The sequence below is a fragment of the Vidua macroura genome, chromosome 2 (genome assembly GCF_024509145.1).
Source record: "Vidua macroura isolate BioBank_ID:100142 chromosome 2, ASM2450914v1, whole genome shotgun sequence".
Taxonomy (NCBI): Eukaryota; Metazoa; Chordata; class Aves; order Passeriformes; family Viduidae; genus Vidua; species Vidua macroura.
This window is the reverse complement of record NC_071572.1, coordinates 94,090,008-94,105,861: the sequence shown is the minus strand read 5'-3', so window position 1 is coordinate 94,105,861 and position 15,854 is coordinate 94,090,008. Positions and strand designations below refer to the sequence as shown.

At 37.7% G+C, this 15,854-nt stretch overlaps 1 protein-coding gene across 2 annotated transcripts in view; it reads right to left on the bottom strand.

Annotated features, from left to right (window-relative positions):
- Positions 1–15,552, bottom strand: part of FRY (FRY microtubule binding protein) — a 159,177-nt gene extending 143,625 nt beyond the window's left edge. For both annotated transcript variants that reach the window (XM_053971972.1, XM_053971971.1), the window contains exon 1: positions 15,483–15,552. In XM_053971972.1, the coding sequence (XP_053827947.1) occupies positions 15,483–15,552 (70 nt within the window). The remainder of the gene's footprint in view (positions 1–15,482) is intronic.
- Between the last annotated feature and the right edge of the window lie 302 nt (positions 15,553–15,854).

Below are 15,854 nucleotides of genomic sequence, written 5' to 3'. Positions count from 1 at the left end.
TGCATTAAAGAAGTTAAACACAAAGGAAGGAGAAAATTAACTGTCAGAATGCTATTAAGTCTGGTACTGATTGTTCCATTACTGGGTATTTTAAATTAAGATTTTTTTTTTTTAAGATGTGCTTTTTCTCAAACAGAAATTAATTCAGAGAAGCCATAAAGCCTGTTCTATGTGGAGCACAGATTGGATGACACAGTGTTTCTTCTGGCTGTATAATTTATGACTTGTTGAATATTTAGTAGAAAACATAGATCTGAGAACAATCTCTCATTGGTAAAGCTAGGATACAGATGTTGTAAGAAGGATTCTTCTTTCTCTAATCATGATAATATCAAGAAGCAGAAGTCTGAATTCCTATCAGTACTTGATTTCTCTTTGTACATCCAGATACAAATAGAAATTATATAATCAGAGTATCAAAGTTGCAGCTCCTAAAGGGGCAGGAGAGCTCAGAAGAAAAACACACATTTCTAGCACTAAGCAAATTGGCCAGAATTGTTCTGTTAGAAACCTCTGATTCTCACTGCAGAAAGACATTAAAACCAGAAGAATACTGACCTAAAGATGCACAAATGGTTTTGCTAATCGGTATGTAATCAGAGAATTCAAAGCGAGAGTGTAGGCAATTTTGCCAACACTCTTCCATGACCTGTGATCTTACCATAAATTCCATTAGTTACAAGCATCAGATGTTGTTATGGGACATCACTTCGCATCAAAAACAATGACAAGCTATATTAGCATAATGGGTTATTATTCCCAGATCCATGTGATCAGTACTCCATGGCAACCCAATGATAATGAATGCCTTTGTCAGGAAGGAAGCATGTACAAAACTATACAAAGCATGAACCTCAGGCACCTGAAATGGCACAGAAGGCTGTTAACATATTAAGAATTTAAACACCAGCATTGACACTTCTTTCTGTATATACAAGGGAATTTTCCCCATGTTGTCAGCCAATCATTGCCTTTGTGGGGACGTGGCATTTCCAGGACACTTTTCCTCAGGGCCTACCAATTGTGAAGTTGAATGCTTAAAATCAGCCTGTGGAACAGAAACCATAAAAAAATAACCAAATTATAAATCACTTGAATAAATCTGGGTGAAATTTGCTTATAAATTTACTGGGTAAGCATCATCTCAGAACAGGATCCACAACAGCCAACACTGCCTTAGATATATCCCCACAGCAACCTCACATTGTTGGGCCACTTCAAATAGTCAAAGCAGAACAGAGAAGCAGCTCCTCTCCTTTTCAGTTTGGCTGTAATTGCTTTTTATGTAACAGCTTAATGGCTAAAATATTCACCCAGAATGTGATAGTTTGGTGTTAAATGCTTAATTAAACTTCAAGGTTTCGAAATACCATCTTCAACCTTTAAAAAAACTTAATCTGGAATAACTAATACAGTGATTTTAAAATTAATTTTATAGTGGTTTTGCTTTGTTTTGTTGAAATCAATCTAGTTCCTATTCCACTGATGTAAAAAATTAAATACCCTCTAGTTTTCCATGAAAACCCTTAGGACAATATTTAGCTTTCTGAAAATGCTATTCAGTATATCTTACTTAAATTATGAATGCATCTACTTATTAGCTTTTTAGGACACCACGCCAGTTCTTCTACAGTTTATATAAAATCATAGCTATCATTTGAATCCAAAACGTGTGTGATTGCATGATTCAAAACAGAAAAAAAGAAACTGAAAAATATTGCCATTAAGCACACTGATCACTTGTGTTTAATGACATTTGATGTTCACTGGTCACTTGTGTTTAGGAAGTTTAATGACTGAAGATAATTTTCTGTATTAATTAGAAAGATGCAATTTGTTATTTATATTTACACACACACACATACTTACAACAGTAATGTGGAGATTTGAACCTTCTAGACTAATGCTTCTGCTCCTTAAAAAGCAGGCAAACATATCCAACCCAATAAATACCAACTTGAAATGTCTTTTCTGGATTTAATATTATAAAACTGAAATTTTTTTAACAAAAAGTCATGCCCCAAGAATATTGTCATAATACAAATGGAATTTTTAAAATGCATGACATCTCAGTCAGGCTTTAGGGAAGTTTACCAATTAGGTTGAAATTTGTTAAGTAAGTGTGTTAGCTATGCAAGAGGTTCTGAAAATTATACACCTCTTTGTACTTAATTGGGAAAAATGCTTGATTAAAGTCAGTGGTAGCAAGTTTGAAAAAACTTGCTCATTGCCTTGCAGGGATAGATTCTTTTATGCAACTAGGAAATTACTGCCAAAATTAGTAACAGACTTTATGGTGATCTAGAAACAATGGTATTAATATTACGCAGATAGTCCTTCTAAGTATCTATTAATATCAAAGCATATGATAAACCTAAATAAATATCTAACTTGCCAGCAGTGTGATGCTTCCATTTTACTCCTTAAAGGACTACATTTATTTGTCCTCAAATAAATGAAAAACCCTTCCTTGTAAATGCCACTCAGAGCTCCACTGCAGCAGTAAGTCACCTGGAATTCCCACCTTGGGCAAAACAGAGCTGGGAATTGGCCCAGGAGCAGCTATGTATATACATGGACCTTCTGTCACTGCAGCTGCAGTGAGAAATTCTGTTTCTCCTGTTCCAGTGAAGAGCTGACCCTTACACTGCAGTTTAACAATGTAGCCAAGTCTTGTTTATTCATGCTTTAAAAACAAAGTTTACCTTAAAAGACATTTGCAGATTCACATGGTAAAGAAGTTTCCAGATTTTTACTCTAAATAATCCCTTATTTCACTTGATTTTTTTTCTCTTTCTCATTGCTAATACTTATATACTTCAATGTGTATACATATACTTAAATGTCCCAACATGCTATTTACCTTCTTTCAAATCCCTGATGATGAGGTAAAGCTGAGAGTCCATCCCTGCAGTACACAACTGCTTAGCTCAATCTAATGTGGTAACAAGCCATTCACAAGGATACTTTTAATATTTACAGTGCCTCATGCCAGTTTTTAACACATTGCTTATAAAACTATTATGCTTGAATATATGCTGAGTGACACTCAAATATTCCTTAAATCCCTAATATTCCCTAATGCCCAAACACAAAGTTTCAATTCAATTGAGAACTATCAAAAGTTCCCAGATCTGACACCCTCCCCTGGGAGATGCTACTACAGACTAGTTTTTATTATTAGGTTAGACATTACCTGCTCTATTGGAGAAGTCCATTAGGAAGTTACCTGCTACTGTATTACAGGTAATAATAAATAGCATAATAAGCTGAGAAGACATTTCTTTGTACATCTGTGTTCTTTCCACTGTGCTGCATTACCTCATTGGACTCAGGCTTTCAGAAGTGAGGTAATACAGATGATTAATCTGATGCCAAATGAACCAACTGTTGACCCAGTTACCTTAACAGCATGCCCAAGGCACTTGCTGTTCTCCTCACCTGATAACATTTAACACTTTATGTCCACCCAAGCACTGAGGCATACCTGTGGAAGGCATACCGTGTGCCGGAAGGATGTGCTATAAAGCAAGGTTGTAGAATGGAAATCAGGTTTCCTGCACTGCATTCTTCTCTTGGGAGGGGATTTTTCTGTCTCTCACCTCCCCCATCTCTCCAGCTGCTCTCTTCTTACTCCATCTCTACAATCTGGTGTCTCCTCATGGCTTTATCTTCCCCACTTCAGGCTTCCTATTACAGTTCTGGACTCCCATGCACTGTTTGCCCATCTAAAGGTAGCTCATCTCACCCTTCCAGCCCTCTTAACCCCATCCCATTCCTCCTCCCACCCCTATCCCTTCACCCACCCCTCTCCAGCATCCCCTTGGTTCCATCTCATACCAGGCACTCTTAATTTCCACTCCCACCATCTGGGAAGTATCAGTTCCTCTACTTCTGATTTCTTCCCCATGATTCCCCTGCCTCTTCTCCTTTCATTCCCACAGCCTCTCTGCTGGGCTTTTATTGCAGATTCACTCCCTTGTGCCATCACTTTCTTTGTGCAGTCACTGTACAGAGGCAGTTGGCTGTAAGGTCTCTGTACCCCACACATTCCTAACAAGATAATTTTTAACACGTACAAACAACAGGGTTTATTTTGCATTTTCTCATTATTAGAAAAGATAGAACCATTTCAGCACAAAATTCCAAAATTCACCTTCAGGGACATTAAGTTCAGAAGTGCTTTAGCCTGAACTGCAGAGCTCAGGAAAAGACGGGATTTACATTTAAAAAGTAGGCAGAGGAATATACACACAATCACTAATTTTTGTTTGTTTTGTTTTGTTAATGGTTGAATTTTTTTATAATATTCCAATCTCTTTATAGTAACAACTTTTAGAAGTTCATTAAAACAATAATTCAAATTCTTTCAGTCATTTCAGTTGCTATGGAGGTCTGCAATAACACTCAGTTCAACCTGTCCTATCCCTTACTGATTGAATACATGACAGACAAACGAGTAAAAACAACCAACATTTTTAACTTCACATTCCCTTCGAAAATATTCTCATCTTCCATGACATATTTGTCACCAAGATTCACCAAGGACACACTGAGACTTTGCTTAATTTACTACAAACCCTGATGACTTCTATATTTCAAAAAGTGATACATTCCAACTTCTGATTCCCAGAGAATCAGAAATGCTCTTGATCAAACACTCATCCCAGTAAAGAATACATACACTGTTCTGTCCCATTTTCCTGCCTATGAACATTAGAACAAAAATCAAAATAACCACCTAGCTTTGATTCAGATGGCACACAGATAAAGGGTGGGGTGAGGCTATTTGTTTCAAACATCTGCCTTCATAGAAAAAGAAATACAGCTAAGTAATTTTCTCCTTATTTAAGACATCAGTAGCAACAAATATGCATGCTGAGGAATTTTAAAACAACCCAATGACATTTCCATATGAAAATTACTACTTACTGTCAATTAAAAATCTCATTATATATATTAACTGGCTGAGTCATGATTTATGTGTCACTTGGCTAACAAGAATGTGAAGGAGAAATGGTTCTTCCAGTACAAAAATAGAAGACAGGGCTTCATTTCCAGATCTAACACAGGATACATGTTTCTCAGTTAATTTCTCTGTTTTGATTTGCCCAGGAATAGCAATAAAGCAATCCTTCATATTCAGGTAATAATGCTGGAAGAATTTAAGTCTGTAAAGCTTCCAGATGGGAAGCACTGTATGAATATTATTATAATGGAGCCCATTGCAACCAAGTTATTTGCAGTGGTTTCCCTGCACTTTCCCTGAATTAATGAATGTCAATTTGCATCCGGTGAATGTAGTTTAAAATAGGCAACACAATGAGTTTTGTGTGCAATCCTCTCAGAGGTGTGACTGAAGCTGGTTTCACAGCTGGGGTATTTATGAAAGCTGTCAGAGCAAGGATTTTCCTGCGTCTAAGAAGGCAGGAGGCTCATGCAGCCATTTTTCAACATCTGAGATTCCCTCTTCACTATCAAACAGCCTCAATTTGCAAATTCATAGTAACTTAAGTATCTTTAAGAATTCTACCCTGCTCTGAATTGTTCTGAATTTGGTTAACACGTCCAAAAAAAAGGCAGACAGGCAAACAGGCTGAATAAGTTTTGCTTCCACAGGAAAGCTATCTAAAGCAATTCCAATTACAAGGGAATGACTACTTTCACCACTTGGTATCTCAGTAATGTGCGAAGAATAAACCTCATTATGAAAACATACAACACTGCATTGCTGTGAGTATAAGCAGAAACCCACTCTGCAAACTTCTCAAGGTAGAAGTTCCACAAGAACTCTATCCAGGTAACCTTCTGACTAAAAAAAAAAAAAATTACTCCACGCATTTAAAGGCTTTCATAAATAATAATCAGAAATGCAGTAAGAAAGATAATTCTGTATATTGTATTCAACAAAACTTGTTCAAGGAAAACAGTATCAAAACAAACCAATTTAGAAATGGACATCCTTTGTGGTTTAATTTACTCCATATACAAGTTGAAACTCTTCAAAGTTACAGAGAGAGAGAGGACATAGCTTGAGATTAGGAAAAAATGTTAGCATAATGTCCACCCAATTATAGGAGAATTCCTTCAAACCAGTATCTTTGTTAGACTTCTGTGCTGAGCCATGTATTAGTTAAGAATTCAAGGGAATATAAATTAGTCTTCCAAAGTCAAGCTTTTCAAAATAAAACTAAAACCATCTCCAACTTCATGACTATAAATAAAATCAAGATCTGATGCATTCTGTTGATCAGCCCTTGTCTGATACTAATCCATCTAATGTCTTCACATTTTGGCCATACAAAAAACTGTGATTTCTCACCCCCTCACTGACTAGTGAAAAACCACAGCAGTCTCTCAACTTGTATGCATTAGCACTACAAATTTCTGAAAGAATAGAAAGTGTCCAGGATAAAGATTGTAGAGCATGTCTCCCAAAAGGGCTTCCCTTTTTTTTTTTTTTAATGTGTGAAACTTCTCTCCTAAGGCTCCAATCACCTAATTAAGCTCTTTATCAGCAATGTATTCCCCTAGAGAAACACGATACTGTCACTATAGTGATCCCACAGTATTTACAAAACAGCACTCAGATTTCTCTTCAAACCAGTGTCCTGAAAAGAGCCCCAAAACCTCTCTTCTGAGACATGACAATGATGAATCTCTCAGGCACCTCTAACACCTGTTGTATCAGTAATCTTACATTATGCATAAACATCAATATTTTGGGGAGTGTCTCTATATTTGCAATCTCTCTTTCACACACATGAGGAAGCAAGGAGATTCAGTATCTAAGTGAAACTACTGCTACTTGGCTGAGAGCAAACTAGGAAGTCAGTGTTTCTTCAGATGCGTTTCATTCAGTGGCTTGTTTTAGCAAGCTCTGCTGTCTGCTGTAAAAAGAAAAACTCTGCCATCCCTCGGTTTTGAATATGACTATAATTGGCAAAATATAGAAGATCATAAATATGTAAGGAATTGCCAGGCTTCTCAGTAGTTCCTGCAAAGAAGAGAGTCTGGGCTTCTGAACTCTAAACTTGAACAAGTTCTACATTTCCCCCTCTGAGATGTGCCATATCAAGTGGAACTCTGGAACCTGGCAGACAGTGGCCAGAGAGACTATCTTGCTGAAGAAAGAGGCAGAAGTGTCACTAAGTACTTCAGTCCACCATCACTAAATTCCCTGCCTCATTCAGCAATGGGTCCACATTGCCCTTGTCCAGCCTTTTACCACTAAGGAAGCAAGAGTAACACTCCTTCTTGACTTTGATATTCCTTGCAAAGCCCACCTCCAGTTGTGTTTTAAATTTCCAAGCACTGTCCCTGTGTGCCCAGGCAATGTCTGTAAATTCCTTCTTTGCAGCCAAATCACGCTTCTGCTTCAGATATATTGCCTTTATCACAGTGGAGCTCAGCCAAGAGGTCCCTGATAAGCCAAACCAATCACCTCATACTCCTGCTTGTTTCCTTAAGCATGTGGAGTCCATTCTTGTTCTTGGAAGATGCTGACCTCAAAGACCTGTCAGCTTTCCTAAGTTCCTTTGCCTTTTAGAGCTGTCCTTCATGAGATCCCCACTAATAGTTTCTGAAATCTCAAAAACTGAAATCTACTCTCCTTAAGTCCAGGGTCTGTACACAGCCACCCTTTCCCCACTCTTCTCAGGATTTGGAGCTCCAGTCAGGTCTTCCATGTTAATGGGTAACAGACCCAGTTGCACTTCACCCATTTGGTCACTGTAATTCAAGAAGTGACTTCCAACACTGTCAAGAAATCTTGACTGCTTGCAACCTACTATTTTGCACTTGCAGCAGACATCAGGAAGTTCAATTCTCTCATGTGAACCAACATCAACAATTAATGAACTTCCTCAAGTTGTTCAAAGTTGTTTCTACACTTCCTTACCCCGATCAATGCCCTGTAACACATTCCCACCATCACTTCAAGTCATCTGTTCTAATCCTGACCCACAAACTCTCTAGCACACTGTCACACGTCCATCCCATAGAAGAGCTCCAAATCCGTAATGAGTTCCTTCACAAAGACAGCAACTTCCACTCCTTATTTCCCTGCAGGTCCTCCCTCAGAAGCTTGTATCCATCCATCCATCACAGCATTCCAACAGCGTGAGCTGTTAACACCCAGCTTGCTGCTGCGACATTGTAACTTGTGACTGCATGTAGCACTTGACTTCTTCCTTAGTGTTTTCCAGAATGCATGTATTTGTATGCCAACATTTAAGGTATGCATACAATATATAAAAGGCTGTCTCTCCATCCTGTTCTACAGGTTAATACGTTTCTCTTATTCCCTTTGTCCTACATCCTTTGCTTTCCACCCCTGTTCACTGCCACCTAACTGAACTATGGGTCATAATCCCCCCCTCCACTGCTACCCCTAGTTTCCAGCTGTGAGCAGGATGATGAGCCAGATAGCAGATGTTTTGTCCTGCTTTGTTACACTATTGAACACCTTTCTATTTGCATTCTTAAAAATATAAACCATTCCATAACTTAAAATATCTTGCCAATAGAGCTACTGCCAAGTTTGAACATTATGTTTGGTATTCCTTTTAGCTAGTGCAATAGACAAAGGATTCAGAAGAAAGTATATCTGAGGAGAAGCGATTTTCTTTCCATGGACAATTGATTATAATCTAGTTTAGGTAACTGCAGTGACTGAAAAATTACCAACTTACAAATAACTCAGCTACTTATCTCTGTGAAATTATTCTGCACTCCAAATTTATCATGGAAACAATGGCAACAACTTCACTGCTGATGCTCTGAGAAGGGGGGGATGCGAAAGCTAGACTTGTCTCCTTCCTGGAGAAGAACTATTATTTATAAGCAGGCATAGGTACAGGAGTCACCATTAAAGTAAATATGATTTACCATACAGTTCCACCAGACTAACAGCAGGAATCAGCCAAAACTGCCTCCCACTCCTAGTAGTGTACGCTCATCCCCTTTCTCAAGCTGACACCAGCATCTACACAATTTTAGAAAGTTTAGCTTTCAGGATATTAACTCTGTGGGTAATTAGGGTGGTAGAGAAGGGGTAGGAGCATGGCAACAGGAGTAAGAGGCTGGGATGAGACTGTCCCGCCCAGTCACAGCTACTGCAATGCCATTCATGGTTTCAACACCCAAAGGAATTCAGTCTCTAGGGCTACCAACTCATAGAACGTATCTGTAGTTTCTGACTGTTTAGAAACTTAGGAATGAAAATAGAAAATAAAGTTGGACAAGCATGTGCCATTGTAATTCTGTAGCTGTAGAGCCAGCTTCCTACTGCTCTCAAGTCAATACGCAGAAAATAGTTAAACTATTAATGCAATGAGTGTATCAAAAGTGGAGAAAATAGGAAATGTAATATTTCATATAAATTTAATATAACATAAATTTAATTTAACAATTAATATAACATATAAATGTTATATTAATTAAGCAAATGTAGCAATTTAATAAAACATATTAAATTTAGCAATTAAATAAATTGCTCATTAAATTTAGCAATTTAATATAACATATAAATATAATAACTTCTATTGTCCAGTATTAGATTTTAAACACTATTGTACATTTTATACTTCTAAGGTATCCTGTTTATCACTTTCCTTATACCTATATATACTCCCTTTTTCATAATTATAGTTTTTATATTTATATAGACATATAAAAGTAAAAGCTACCACAGCTTATTCAACAGTATGTTACATGAATAGAGGAAACATAAGAATTGTTAGTTCTTTCCCTGATCCTTTTGAATAATAACTAGCAATACTAGAAAAAAACAAACTGCTGGTATTTTCATAACATCACGGATATCACAAATTAATCACTCACAGGGAATGCATATAGTGTAACAGAATAGTTTGGTTTTTACCACAAGCAAAATAATTAGAACCTTCATGGAATAGCTACCAGTAATTAACAAAGCCTAGTTTCCAGATCATCTTATATTTTGGTGTTTTGAAGTTTTACCACAAAAAATTATGTACTACATTGCAGTGAAAGCATTTGTAGATTTTTACTGCAGTAATTCAAACTTTTTAATGACAAGGAAACTCATTCTACAAATCAACTGAATCTTGCAATAAAGCATTTATGATTTTCTCATCTTTTTTCCCCCTCCAAGTATGGTAGAAATGCTTCTGGAATGTCCTCAACAGAGTAGCAAACATCAAAATAACAAAAAAAAACATTTTTAAAGAATTCTCATGTTTCCAAAGTAATAAAACTTTCACTTTCCCTTACTTCTGAGAAGAACCAGGTTAAAATGCAAGTTCTAAATGGGTACCACCAGAACCCAAACAGCCTAAACATTGCGGTTTACTACCTTTCCCTTCGTATCAGACTAAACACAAAGGAAGTTCCTGGGAGATAACAGTCGCCATTATCAAGCAAGACACTTTACTGTTGACAATCACAGACTACTTAGAGCTGAAGAATACACTATGCACCCTCCCTTCAGGCTCAATGGACAGAGCAATCAATCCCCTTCAGGTAGCACAACAGCTTGAATTAATGGCATCCCTTGTCCCAGGCAGAGTCAGATGCCAGACACGAGCAGATGCTAAACCTTTGTGCCCAGGGCTCCCCAAAGGCAGCAGCCGTGCAAGGGCCAGCTCTCTGCAGGTGTGTCGGGGTGAGACCTCAGGGGCCAGCAGGACACATGGGTCCCAGTTCCTCTGTCTGCCCACTGCAGCCACAGGCCCTGTCCCTTCCCCAGCTGCTTCAGGCAAGAACTGATCCTCTTCATGCAGGGTGAGCTTGCAGCACATCAGCTTCTGGAATCAGGTTATTTGGGTCTGCAAGAGTATGGATGCCAGAGCAAGAGAGTGGGTAAGGAAGGCTAAGTTCTCCTTGGTCAGTGAATGTGTTTGTCTAAGTGGGCAGTGGGAAACAGGAAAGAGCCTCTTCCCTTGATTGGTATCTTGCTACAAATCTCTATGTCTGATAGCATGGTGTGCTCAGAATATTCAGCCTTAAACAGGTCTGTGTTTGACTGCAGAAAAGGGAACCCTACAAAACAGCTGTTCTCACTCTTATGCACAATAAAATCTTCCTAGAAGATCAAACAAATGCATCACAGACTTGGACATAACAGACTTTCAGCTAAGAAAGTGTCTGTGGCCTTCCCTTTTCTCTTGCTGATCAACACAGAACCTCATGAACATCCTCTGTAAAAAGGCTGAGTTTTATTGCCTTGTGTATTACATTCATTTAATGAAACAAATGTCTTCACTAATTTCTTTTCCTGACATGGTAGAAACATATCTTCAAGAGAAGGACAAAACACGGCTGACCACATGGCAGTTAGCAACACTCCAGGCTTCACATCAGCCACTGGGAAGTCTCTGATGCCTGATGCTCTTTTGACCACAGAACTTGTTTTGATGCTAGCCCCGTGTTCAGCTCGGTACATGACCAGCAGGCTGTGGAGGAGCCAGAGATCCTACTGGGAGTGCTGTGGGATGTGAGCTGATGTGGGTGACTGTGTGGTCCCAGGCCTGGGCTGTCCCTGATGTTACCACCACTTGTAAACAAGAAGTAGCCTTTGACAGCTGCCACAGGGACTGGGCACACAGGGGCACAGAGAAAGAGAACACAGTGCAGTAGGAGGATTGAGCAGTGGGCTTTGTACAGCACAAAGGGTAAGAGGATGATGACATGAGGATTTTGATGTAGATGTTGGCTACTGTGGAAGAAGGCAAAGAAATATGGCCACGGGAAAGAGACCTGAAGTCTGGATACTAGAAAAGTCCTTCTGCTGAGTCTGCATTAAACACAAGTTCGTAGAAAACCCCCTTTCTGTTCAAAGGAAGATAAAAAAGCATTGCAACCCTTAAAATCAGGCAGATAACTGTTCTATAAGACGTGCCAAATACAATATTCCCTATGCAGAATACATAATTTCATTTCATTACACAGAAAGAAACCTTAAAACCTATCTCTAGTAACTATGAGACAAAGAAATGCAGCTTCTACAAGCCCACACAGGAGCTGACTTGTGAGAGCATGAGTGAGCCATCTACCTGTGCCATTTAGATTCTTCTATAGAATCCTTTCCTCCAATAAACTTAATTGCTGATCAGATCTAGGAACTGCAAAAGGCAGAATTTATTATAGACTTTCCTGCAGTTTATAATGATGGTACTCTAGTTTCTTGTAGCTAGACTTCAAAATTCCTGTTCAGATTTTTTTTTAACTATGAATTTGAAGAAGACATTTGGAAATTAAATTCAGAATAAATCTATCTTATTCATTCAAAAAAGTAAAAAAAAAAATTCTAAGGAAAGATCTGGTTTCAAATACTTAACATTTGTATTCATGTATTATGCCTTGAATAAATTACAAATGTTTATTTACAAAAGTCCATTTTGCAATATTCCCACAACAAATCTGAGAAAAAGATTTTTAATTGTCCTAGTTTTGGTAAGTCCTATTTTATTCTTGTCAGCTTATTGACCTCAGTGAGTCAAGTGAGCACCACTCATCTTGTGCAGGTATAGTCATTTTAGCAGTACTTTCAAAAAGAAGTAATGCAAATGATTAATGCAGTTGTCGACTAATGCAGCACTTATGAAAAACCCTCAAATATTTAAGAAAATATAAAAACACATGAGATGGGTAAAAAGGCCCCTTAGACTATTCTTATTTTCCAGCCAGAGAATCCCAGTTCTGATTCCATCTCCGACACAATACAGGAATATTTTCCAGATAGCACGACATGCACGATCTCTTATGGACACATGCAGAGCAAAAGTACGTCTTGGGAATTGCACAAAGTAGTATTTTGAGATCTCTCAGTTTGATGGGATGATTTGAAGGCCAGACTGTGACTTGGCTGTTTTATCCCCCAGGAGGAAGGGCGCAGGCTCTCTGAAAACACACCACAGACTGTATCAGACTGTGTCATCCTGACTGCAACAGTTAAAGTGAACCAACCCCTTGTCCATAAACTACCTGCCTCCTTAGCTGGATGATGAACATACAAATGCTACGTGAACACCTCAGCGAGTGCTGTGTGACACTGAACTGAAATCCTGCCTGGCATGTCAAGAATGCTAGTTTGCTAAACTCCTTAGATAGCAAAATCGGGGAAAAATGTCATTCCAAGTAGAATAACTGAGTATATTTCATGGTATGGGCAACAGACATGGATGGCAATCTGCTAGGAAATGCTAATGTTCTGTGTAAGCCAAAACACAAATCTATGGGAAGACTAGTTTTGGTGGGACTAAAAAGCCTGGAAAGGATAAATGCTATTTAAACTGATGTTTTGAAGTGCCAGTTTGCAGAAACATACATGGACAGCACCTCTACACTGTTAACACTGCAGCAAAATATACACTGTAGGAATCAAAGTTATTTTTCTTTTAAAACTGTATGTTAGACCTCTTGCTGCTACGTAAATGCCCCAGCATAATTTATGGCTTACTTCTAGTCTTGGGTGTGCAGACACAGCACCTATCCTCTTAAAAACATGCTCCCATGCGTGCATGTGCAGGCTTCCCAGCAGTTTCTCAAGCAAGGGAAGTGTTTTCCTCTGCTCCACCCATCACATAGCAGAGCTGAAGAAAGCCCTAGGTTTTTTTTTTTAACTCCCAACTGTCTTCTTATCCAATAGTTTGTTTTTCAGCTAGAAAGGATACGTTCAGATTTACAAACATACCCTTCCAGTATGAAAGGAAAAAAAAAAAAAACCTAATTGGCAACAAGTTTTAAGGCAACCTGGGTTCATTTACTCTAATTCCTCTTACTGTTTCTTCAGATACAGTAGAAGGGGTATCTATTAGCTAAAAGAATGTCAGAAATATCAATTATTCATATACTGTTTCCATTTCCCTAAACTAGAACTTAAGGATTTCTAATTTCAGACTAGAAATACCTTTCCTATATTGAAATACTTGTAATATACTTCAAGATAAAGGAAAAAGAAATAAACAACACTTTATATTTAATTCTATAATGTAGTTGGTTTTATATTCTTAAGTGCTGGTTTTACTTCAAGTTACAGTAAACTATTACAAAATTAATTCCAGAACTGATTTGATTTCTGTACCATAAACTGACCTGTTTTTCTTCTGTCATAAGCTGTGACATAAAATATGTGCTGTCACAATACACACTTATGTTCTCAGTATTAGATTAATATTAGTCCAAGAAGGTAACTGAATCATAAAATTCTCTCCTAGTCCTTGTGGGATCACTTATTTGAATGAATATGCACTAAATATTTTTGTAGGAGGGCAGATAAGCACTGCTGTTCAGGTAATACTATTATTCCCTGGTGGCTTCACACTTGTGGTAGAAAAACAGATTCAAACAAGCACTACAGTGTTACTGAGGTTACAAATGACCTGGAAAAATACAGTTTCTATGGATATCATTTAATGAATACAAGTCTTGCATGTCACACATCTAATATAGTGTTTTGTTTATTTCTTTGCAGATATAAGGTACTCTCCTTGTATTGAGCAGATCTTGCAATTCTTTTACACCGCTGAATTTAAATACTAGTCTTTTATGCAGCCATTATGAAATTATAGACAGTAGGATGATCAGAACCTTATTTCACATGTAGCCAAGCTAGATTTTTCCAGAGACATTGTGTTCTATCTTTTAAAAACAGTTAAATATGGAGATTTAGCACTGTTAATAAAAGCTTCTATAGAGAAGGAATATACTATTCATGTACTTTATTTAAAAAGCAAATTTCTGACAGTGTTATCTCATCACCTTACTTAATCTGAATATATTTGCAAGCACTAAATTTTATTCAGACATCTTCATTATATAATATTGCTAAAACATCTATAGAGTAATTGATTAAAAAAGCAATGGAAATCAGGAACAGCAGTACTGAAAAGACTAAGGCAGACTAAAATGCTATTTGTTTACATTCTGCAAAACCCAGCCTGGATCAGATAAACAGATGGATTCTTCCTGGCATAAGATAATATTGCATAAGATTCTGAAATTAAGCATAAAGGGTGGGACATGCAGCTTTAAGCAATTGATGTTTTGCTTCCCATCACATCAAAATTACTTTCAGACCTGAAGTAGTGATATTTTGTCCTCAGTGCACAATTAATAAAAACCAACTTCTGAGCAATGCCACACCCTTATGATTAAACATAATTTTAAAAAATATTTAGATAAAGTCTGAACAAATCAAACAAACATGTAGACAGGAAACGCTGTTTGGAATGCACTCTCTGCAACATACTGTTAGACCCACAAAGCAGCCTAACTTCAGAATTTAATCAAGCAAAATCTAGTATAATCTCATTACAGCCCTTGCAGTTAATGAAACCTATTTAAATCTCTGACAATTTGATTTTTAGAGCTGACAAAAGCAAAAATTACTTGATTTATACAGCACAAACATACAGAAAGGTAAGATTCTATGCTTTAGGTTATCCTAGCTATTTACCAAGCAACGCATAATATGAAAAGATTACTCTTCTGCTACTCACTATTGCTCCAGGATTTCAGTAAATATTTGATACTGATTTCAAAGAAGCCTGAATCCTGCTGGCTAGCCATGTCTGCTGCATACAAAGAGGCTTCTATAATTCTGAGCAGCTGAAGTGGCAGGTACTATGTATGTAGATGTGACTGTCACCAGTCAGTGATGTAAACGAGGGGTCAGAAGAGGAAATGAAGTCTCCGCAGATCCACTTCTTCCGTTCATGGTAGGTAAGCTCATTAAAAAAAAATAAATTAAAAGCTCAATAACAACAACAACACACCATGAGATTTTTGTCCTTTGCTCTTCCTTCGGGGCTTGTTCTTAATTCTATCTGAAGAGTATTTTATTCCCTCGCCCCCTCAGTACTCAGTATTTT